The sequence below is a fragment of the Nicotiana attenuata genome, unplaced genomic scaffold, assembly GCF_001879085.1.
Source record: "Nicotiana attenuata strain UT unplaced genomic scaffold, NIATTr2, whole genome shotgun sequence".
Lineage (NCBI taxonomy): Eukaryota > Viridiplantae > Streptophyta > Magnoliopsida > Solanales > Solanaceae > Nicotiana > Nicotiana attenuata.
Window position 1 is genome coordinate 596,306 of NW_017670519.1, and position 10,114 is coordinate 606,419.

At 33.9% G+C, this 10,114-nt stretch overlaps 2 protein-coding genes across 2 annotated transcripts; both read right to left on the reverse strand.

Moving 5' to 3' along the window:
• Nucleotides 1–522: 522 nt before the first annotated feature.
• LOC109240497 (classical arabinogalactan protein 4-like) lies at nucleotides 523–1,327 on the reverse strand. The gene has a single exon (XM_019407152.1). The coding sequence runs from the start codon at nucleotides 1,294–1,296 to the stop codon at nucleotides 748–750; it is 549 nt and encodes a 182-aa protein (XP_019262697.1). The 5' UTR covers nucleotides 1,297–1,327; the 3' UTR covers nucleotides 523–747.
• An 8,164-nt stretch (nucleotides 1,328–9,491) lies between these two features.
• On the reverse strand, nucleotides 9,492–9,962 carry LOC109240480. Its single transcript, XM_019407138.1, has one exon. It carries the CDS (start codon nucleotides 9,960–9,962, stop codon nucleotides 9,492–9,494), a length of 471 nt encoding a protein of 156 aa, XP_019262683.1.
• Nucleotides 9,963–10,114: the final 152 nt, after the last annotated feature.

The following is a 10,114-nucleotide window of genomic DNA, read 5'->3' on the forward strand; positions in this document are numbered from 1 at the left end:
CAAAAGATATCCCAAAAGGACATCTTCCTCTTCCCAAAATAAGTTCATCAATTTTCATCCACACCAATCTTACCCCCCCCCCCCCCCCCTAAAGAAAAAGCTTTATTCTTCCAGCTAGATAGCACCCTATCTTTTCTTCCTTATCATCATTCCACCACCAATTGCTTATCTTTTATACCATTCTTTTCTCTTTCATTTCAACGCATGAAAATTGCTAATTAGCATCAGCATCAACAACAATAACAAAACAGATCCAGTGTAGAGGTATGGGGAGGATAGTATGTACGCATACCTTATCCCTACCTTCAGGAAGGACAGAGAGGCTATTTCAGAAAGATCCTCGGCTTAGGAAATTGCTAATTAGCACTAGGCATTATTGCAAAAAAAACAAAAAATATTGTCTAACAAACCCCTTCTCCTAAAGTTTTAGGAAACTAAAATGTTGCATTAAATCTAGTCTAAATTAAATACCCTATAACTTGGAAATTTCATATGAAAGAACAAGTAGCATTGAAGTAGAAATTTAAATGGAAAGAAAGAGAGAATAGTATCTTATTAAGCTAATGTCAAAATGTTACACAATAGAGCATGTAACATTTGATAAATCTCCAACCAGACGTCCTCAAATTCCTCACTCTTCCACACAAAATCAACAATACAATGAGCTTAGCAAAATAAATACACAAATAAGTAAATTATTTGTAATCTACAACAATATGAGAGCAAATTAAAATGACCAAATTAAATTTAGAACAAAAGTACACTCCCAAGAATTGCTACCATAGCCATGCTACTTCCATGAACAAAACCACTAGACGGAGAAGGAGGAGCCATTCCACCATCCATAGGTCCCGGCGCTGGCCCGGATCCCATGGGTGCCATTCCGGGTGCCATAGGGGCTGGTGGTGAGCCCATTGGGCTTATTGATGGTGTCATTGGGCTCATTGATGGTTCCATTGGGCTCATGGATGGTGCCATTGGAGTTGGAGGAGATGCCATTGGTGGTGGTGACATGGTGGCCATTGGTGGTGGTGACATGGTGGCCATAGGCGGAGGAGTGGTGGTCATTGGTGGCATTGCCATGGTAGATGGTGGCATTGTGGGGGACATCATGGGAGATTGAGCAGCAGAGAGAGCTATAAATGTAAGTAAAAGGGAGAGAAATATCATAGGACTACGTGAGACAGCCATGACTATACTGATGATGACTCTCTTAGGATTTGTTTCTTTTAAGAAATAGAGGAGAGAATTCTTGAACAAAGTGAACTCAAAGGTTGTCTTTGAGGAAGTTTGCATTCTGCAGGTGTATTGAAAGGTTTGAGAGCTAGCTGATATATAGACAGACATAGTAGAAAGACTTAATTTCCTGAATCTCTATACAAATAACCGGTCGGATTTACTCTTTACTTTTTCAGCCAGTATATATAGATTATACACGGTTATACACACCAATATACGGAATATACATATATTGTACATTCGAGCGATTTTTAGTTTAAGTGATTGGATGTGCTCCTATTTAGATTATTTTTTATTATTTATTGAGGCATCTTTTTACACAGAATCCAGTGATCCGGCTATTTCAAGTTCGTGTCGAGTAAAAAGGACAGTACGATGCACGAAAGATTCCACGTTCACATAGGGGTCCGGGGAAGGGTCGCGCCTCAAAGGGGTGTGATGTAAGCAGCCTACCCTAATGCAAGCATCAGTGTCTGATTGTACGGCTCGAACATATATATAGGTTACGTAACCTATAAATCATATGAAGACGACTTTATTGTTGCTCAAAGGCTCCATATCAAATAAGCTCATTAAAGTAAAACGCTTCTCACCAAAAAGTTGTTCATTCCCGGAGCTCGAATTTGAATATTTTCATTAAGGATAAAGAAATTAAACCATCTCACGACACCCCTACAATGGTATAATAGAAATTCTTATTACCCTTGGGCGCATGTATTATTATCTGTACATGTCAAAAATACAAGGGCTTCATGTCCTAAGCAAGAGGGTCCCAAGACTTTGGCTAGCTAGTGGTTGAGCACCTCATGTTTTTTCACAAGACCGTTGGAGCATATATGATCCAAATAGAATATCTAAATGGGAACAAATTCTGCCATAACGAATTTTGATAAGATTATTTATGATTGAATTAGGCATAGTTCTGTGATACACCTACATTAAATTCGTTATTTGTGTTAAGATTTTTTATAGTCTGTTAATTCCAATTTTTTTGAATGCATGTTAAGAATGAAACAGATTCAAAAACTAAATAAAATGTTTAAAGTTAAATAGTTAGCTCTAACTAATACTAATCAAATTGGTTAACATGTTAAGCAAGCTCGAACTTAAAGGTTAGGTACAAAGTTTTTATTCTCTCGTGGCCAACATGTGAGAATTTTTGCGATTGCAACAATTAGAGGATGGTCCAATTGGTCCTAAAAGCAAAGTAATAGAAGTCAATCAATGCCCAATAATCTAAATAAATTACAATATGAGTGTCAAAATCAGTATGTGGAAGTTCCCTAAGTGAATAGACAATCACTTCTTCAGAGCGTAATGCAGGGCCAAGAGAATTGAAATTTGTCACAAAGACTAATAGTCTGTTTGGCCAAGTTGCGAAAAATCAGCTTATTTCGAGAAGCGCTTTTTCTCAAAAGTGTTTTACTCAAAAGTACTTTTTAGTGAGAAGCAATTTGTGTTTGGCTAATTAATTTGAAAAGCACTTTTGAGCGTCAATTAGTGTTTGGCCAAGCTTTTAAAACTGATTCTACGTGTATTTTTTTTTTCAAAAGTGCTTTCGGAGAGAAGCTAATTTTTGCTGCTTCTCCTCAAAATTATTTTTTTTTCTTCCAGAAGCTTGGCCAAATACTTCAACTTTGAAAAAAAATACTTTTAAAAAATTAAAAAAAAGTGTTTCTAAGATTAGAAAAGCTTGGCCAAACAGGCTATAAGAAGACTAAAAGCAGCGACAGGCGTGTATTTTTCCATTTCATAATTTAATTGACTTGGAAATTGGAATAATAATCAACTTTCAGTACAAGCATTTCAATTATGCCCTAAGAGAAAGGAGGAAGGAAAAAGAATGTTAAAAAAAGGAGCACATATTCTTGCTACTCTCTAACCAATTAATGTGTGACAGGGCTTCTCTTTTATCCCTCCTATATGATCTATTTTTTATAACAATAGCGTCCGGATCAATTTGTGTGTCCTTTTTGTTGAAATTGCATCCTTTCATATATCTACGAGCTTTTTTTTTTTTTTTGTTTTCCACCCGCTGTGGGTGTTTGGTACTCGTATTGGAGCCCGACTATATCCGGATTCTTGCCGCATAGGGCCCCATTCGGGAGAAGCGCTTCCTACTAAGGATTTTTCCATACCAAGAGCTTGAACTCGAGACCTCTGGTTAAAGAAAAAGTAGTTTTATCCACTGTACCACATCCTTAGGTGGTATGTACGAGCATCACATACTATGTCTAGCGAGACTTAAACGGATAAGCAAAAATATCTTAATGTACCCTTTTTGCCTCTGATGAAACTTGACCTCTAATATTATCCTATGTTATTAACTTATATTAGTAGTAGTATTCGCGCGATGCGCGAGCAATATTAAAAAATATTAATTAATTTAAATTGTAATCGGACTTGTTTGAACAAATTAGATCGTATTGCTTTAATAAATTTCAATTGTCATCTTATTTGTCAATGTAATAGGATATATATTTTATTACTCTTGAAATATTCTTTTTATTTTAAATTTTATCATATTGTTCTCAATAATATTATTTGAAATTTAATGAATAAATCTCTATTAAATTAATGAGACTTATATAGGCATCTAATTATTAACTATGACAAATTATTAACTACTTATGCCATCTGGCTTTTTTCTAGGCTGCCACTAGGCTTAACGAGAAGACTTTTTCGTCTCCTTTTAATAATATATAGATATTATCCAATATTTAGTATTATTGTAATAGAAACAATAATTAACATATTACTTTATTTAAATTTTTGTATGCTACTTTCTTTTTATAATATGACAGAAGATACATATTTTTTTTTATCTTATTCTATTATTGTCAATAATATTTGCTAAATAAATAAAAAAAATATTTTTGAAAAGAAAAACAAAAAATTTAAAAAACAATGAAATTTTAAAGTGGCAGATTTTATTTTATATAATTTTAGTTTTTTATTTTAAAATAATTTAAAAACTCTAACTTGAAACTACCCTCCAATTTGTATGGACAATATTTTTTGTTTTATTACTGTAAAATATTTTATTTTATTATTTTATAGATATTTAAATTCAAAAACAATAACCAACAACTAATTATTAATTACTTATGCCGTGTGGCTTTTTTCTAGGTTGAAACTTGGCTTAAGGAGGAGGCTTTTTCCTCTCCTTTTAATAATATATAAATATAGATTTTTATAAATGCTTACACGTAATTGATTTTTAAATTATCTGATTGCAAAACTACGTTCATACAACTAAGTGTGGACAAAACTTAACCTTTTTTTTTAAAAAAAAAAAAAAGTGCATTATTCTTATGAATGGATTATAAATTTTTACTTACTTTGAGTTTTTAAAGTGTACAAAATTTATCACTACTAATCGCTTAAACTTAATTATCTTTATTATTTTTCTATCTTTAGAAAATTAGAAAAACAACTTTAAATTATAAGTACATCCACCTAATGGTAAATAAAAGTATTACTTCTAGGTCTTTGTTATGATAGAGCTTAAACTAGCAAATATGATATAGTTCCTTTTAATAGTAATCAAAGATGTTTCCTTGTCTCTCGTTTTTTTTCTGGGAAAAAAAAATAATCTACTGGATCGAACTCATATGTTGTACCTGGTCATTTAAATCAGATCTCTATTTCGGTACAACGATATGTGACCCTGAAGGTGTATTTATTTTTGGAGAAATGACACTATATAGCCGCTATAAAAATAATATTCGAAAAATGTAAAATTTATATATATATATATATATATATATATACACACACACACACAAAAATTATACAAAATCTACGGTAGAAGAGAAGGTTCAATCGGAACAATTATTTATTTCAGTTTAGGGTTCCTCGTCTCTTTTTTTTAGTTTACGGTCAGATGAATGAATCGCCGTGAGCTCGTATGAGAGTTGGTTTGACTGCCCTAACTATGGCGGAATATTTTCGAGATGTTAATGAACAAGACGTACTTCTATTTATTGAATATTGACCATATCTTCCGTTTCTTCCAAGCAGGATCCGAAGTATCGGCCTCATTGGGTAGAATGCCTTCCGCTATGGGTTATCAACCCACCCTGAGTACCGAAATGGATTCTTTACTTTATACATTTTTTCGGCTACCAGATATAAATAGTTTCTGGCGCGGATTAAAAGTGAAAATATCCCTTTATTTTTTATAAAGAACATATAATATATCATAACATGAAAAATTGGTTCCAAAGAAAAATTGACCGTTACAGTAAAGTAATTTTATATAGTATGACTGTTATAGAAAGGTCTCTAACCGTACCACTTTCCAAAAAAATATTCTAAGGAAGTGCCATGGCAAAGTGGTAGAGGTCTGAAAGTTGGCTGTGCACACATCCTAGAACTCTCTAGAAGACCAATTAAGAAGACCAGGAAGATGAACAAAACGAAGAAGAAGAAGATATGGAAGAATTGAATTGTGTGGTCATCTTGACAAAATTAAAGAAAATTCTGTGGTCACCTTTACTTGACTCCGAAATTCCCGGGGGAATGTGCGACTACGAAATTTTGGCAAAAACTTTCAGCTCATTGTAGACATTTAATTATAGCCTTTTCTTTAAAGTTCTTAGTTGTCAAAAAGAAAAAATGAAAAAAGATTATATAGTGTCTCTATTTTCTTAGCTGTTAATTCAACACATCCCGCAATCGGAGAAAAATATAACTGCAACGTTGATAATTATGGTTTAAAGCTCAACAAAAGTTTATAGTAGATGAGTCTTCTTGTTGAAATTTTGGAGTTTTCTGATACCTGTACCAGTAAAAAGTAAAATTACCATTATTTTAAAAAGAACAGAAATTATTAGCTGTTCATCGACCTTTGCCGTCCCATTTGGCATGGCAGGGATAAGAAAAGGATAGCACCTATACCAACAATTTTTTCTGTGCAAAGTAAAGTTTGAATCAGTGTTTTAAAAGGCGTGAGCGTAGGGCGAGGCCTTTTACATATGTCTCAGTGAGGAATAAGCCCCGAGACACTAAGCATAAGCCCCATGGGTATTTAATTTTTAATATTTTATAAAATAATATAATTACAGTAAATATTTATAAACAGGTAAAATTGCATAAAAATTGAAGAAAATTATAAATATGAAAAAATATATATATAGATGTGCTCCATTCCCACAAAAAACTAGTCAAAACAATTTATTATACGCCACTTACAAGCACAAAGTAATAGCTTGAGTCGAAAAGAATAAAGTTTTCTACATGGAGGAACAAAAAGGATGACTAGCCTACAATTTGAACTTTGAACGTCCTGCTATGAAGAATAATGGAGTTCTCTTTGTATTTGTAAAAAAAAAAAATTGTATATTCGTTGCTTTTGCGAGATATTAGCAGATCAACAGACAAGATAAAGAATTGAGAAAGACCATAAATTAGGCTAGAATCAATAAAAAATGTCTTGACTTTTAAATTTAATACATGTCATTTCCTTTTTAAAACTTTTGTGTAATTACAAGCTGACTTTTGAGAATTTGGGTATTATATGAAGGACTTATTCAATAAAAACGCGTCTCAAACGCCCGGGCATACGCCTCAAATTGTTGGCGTACGCCTCTTGAGACTTTCGCCCCACACCATCGCCTCAAGACATTTTTGGTGCGCCTCGCCCAGGACTCGCCCCGAGAACGCCTTTTAAAACACTGGTTTGAATAACAAATAAAGATGTCAATACACAGTCTAGTAAAAGTTAAATGATGTAAGTATTCGCTTCTACCATCACAAAATTGTTAGGACCATTTGCCAAATGTTGCCTTACTGATTTTCCAACGGCGTGATTTTTACAAAGAAAAATGGTTGTTTATAACTCTCTTTTGTCAGTTTCACAAGTTTCAATAGTGTTGTTGTGGTCCATATGAGGTGTTACTAGGTGGCAAGAAAGGGAAATGTCCTTTCATATACAGCAGTATAAATAGAAATAATTATATGTTTTTGATTTCATATTTGGGCAAATATGAAAGTTAGTATAGGTAAAAAAAACTGTTTTTTGTTAAGAAATGAGAGCAAAATAGAACAATATAGTAATAGAGACAAGATGTATAGGAGGAGAATGTAGAAGTTATCTTATTCAAGTGTGTTTCTTGTGTGTTCTTCATAGGATAAAGAATACCCTATTTATAGGATATAAGATACATGAAAGGTTACAAGAATACACCTAAAGGTTACAAATATTAAGTGATGAATTAACTAAGTACATGAACTCAAATGGTTCATGGAATAGGGATGTCTAGGAGTATTCAATGGACATCCACTCTAACATATTCATAACACTCCCCCTTGGATGTCCATCTAAAAGATACTGTGCCTCGTTAAAACCTTACTAGGAAAACCCAGTGGGAAAAAGCCTAGTGAAGGAAAAAGAGTACACATATCTTGTAATACGCATTGAGTGCTGCCTCATTAAAAACCTTACCAGAAAAACCCACTTGAGACAAAACCTTGGTTAAGGGAAAAAGAGTACAACGCGTATTATATCTCGGAGATGACGCATTCCAATCTTATGTCTCGGCTTCTCAAATATTGATGTTGGCAATTCCTTAGTGAATAAGTCTGCTAGATTGTCACTTGAACGGATTTGTTAAACATCTATCTCACCATTTTGCTGAAGATCGTGTGTGAAAAAGAAATTTGGTGAAATGTGCTTTGTTCTGTCTCCTTTGATATATCCTCCTTTAAGTTGAGCAATGCAAGCAGCATTGTCTTCATACAATATCGTTGGAATCTTCGTTTTTAAAGAAAGACCACACAATTGTTGAATATGTTGAGTCACTGATCTCAACCATACACATTCTCGACTAGCTTCATGAATAGCTATTATCTCTGCATGATTGGAAGATGTAGCAGCTAAAGTTTGTTTTGTTGAACGCCATGAAATAGCTGTACCCCCACAAGTAAATAGATAGCCTGTTTGAGATCGGGCTTTATGTGGGTCAGTCGAATAACCTGCATCTGCATAACCAATCAATTGTGAATCGGATTCATAAGAATAAAATAATCCCATATCAATAGTCCCTCGGAGGTATCTAAAAATATGTTTAACACCATTCCAGTGTCTTGTTGTTGGAAAGGAACTAAATCTTGCTAATAAACTTACTGCAAAAGTTATATCTGGTCGAGTATTATTTGCAAGATACATTAGTGCCCCAATTGCACTAAGATATGAAGTTTCATCACCAAGAAGCTCTCCATCATTTTCATGAGGTCGGAATGGATCTTTATTTATATCAAGTGATCTCACAACCATCGGGGTACTCACTGGATGTGCTTTATCCATATAAAAATGCTTTAGGATCTTTTCGGTGTAAGTTAATTGATGGACAAAAATTCCATTATTTATATGCTCAATTTTTAGACCAAGACAAAATTTTGTCTTTCCAAGATCTTACATTTCAAACTCTTTCTTCAAACAGTCTACTGCTTTTGGAAGTTCCCCAGGAGTTCCGATGATATTTAGATCATCAACATACACAACGATTATAACAAATTCCGATCCAGACCTTCTTATAAATACACAGGGACAAATTGGATCATTCTTATACCTTTCTTTCAGCAAATACTCACTTAGGCGATTATACCACATTCGCCCTAATTGTTTCAATTCGTATAAGGATTTTTGAAGCTTTATTGAACAAGTTTCCCGAAAATTTTTATTAGTTTCAGGAACTTTAAGCCCTTCGGGGATTTTCATACAAATTTCGTTATCTAATGTGCCATACAAGTAGGCTGTGACAACATCCATTAGACACCAAATCAAGTTTTTCATGGACTGCCAAATTTATAAGATATCTGAAAGTGATTGCATCAACCACAGGAGAATATGTCTCCATATAATCAATGCCAGGTCTTTGCGAAAATCCTTGTGCCACCAGTCGTGCTTTATATCTAACGACTTCAATTTTATCATTTTGTTTTCGCACAAAAACCCATTTGTATCCCACTGGCTTTATTCCTTCAGGTGTTCGTACTATACGTCCGAATAATTTACGTTTTTCAAGTGACGCTAATTCTGCCTGGATAGCGTCTTTCCATTTTGGCCAATCATTTCTCTGCCTACATTCACCGATAGATCTTGGTTCAATACCATCATCTTGTTGCATTATTTCAACAGCAACATTATAAGCAAAAATGTTGTCGGCAATAATATTATTTCGGTTCCACCTTTTTGCCGTAGTGACATAACTTATTGAGATCTCTTCATTCTTATTATTTTCAGGTACCTAGACCTCCTCTGAGGTCTTATCATTTGTTATGTCACAAGGCTCTTTTCGAGCAATTGCCTCCATATTATGATCTCCTAGATCATTTACTCCTTTTTGCTTTCGAGGATTTTTATCTTTGGAACCAATTGGTCTACCACGTTTCAAGCGTGGCTTAGACCCATTTGTATTTATAGATTGTCCAACTCGGAAATCAATTTGAATAGGAGCATTAGCAGCTGGAATATGTGATTTAGTCACTCTTGGTAGGTTAGTGAATGCATCTGGCAGTTGATTTGCAATATTTTGCAAATAAATTATCTTTTGAACCTCATGTTTACATTGCTTTGTTCGAGGATCTAAATGAGATAGTGATAATGCATTCCAATCTATCTCCTTTTGCAATTTCTTATTTTCTCCCCGTAATATTGGGTATACTGATTCATCAGAATGGCAATCAGCAAATCTTGCCGTAAATAAATCTCCAGTCATAGGTTCCAAATATTTTATAATAGAAGGAGATTCATACCCAACATATATCCCCAATCTTCTTTGGGGTCCCATCTTTGTGCGTTGTGGTGGAGCAATTGGAACATATACTGCACATCCAAATATTCTAAGATGGGAAATATTTGGCTCCTGAC

Bases quoted from the DNA above. Each gene is read 5' to 3' on its own strand.
- LOC109240497 (XM_019407152.1), bottom strand. From the start codon at position 1,296: ATGCAAACTTCCTCAAAGACAACCTTTGAGTTCACTTTGTTCAAGAAT.
- LOC109240480 (XM_019407138.1), bottom strand. From the start codon at position 9,962: ATGACTGGAGATTTATTTACGGCAAGATTTGCTGATTGCCATTCTGAT.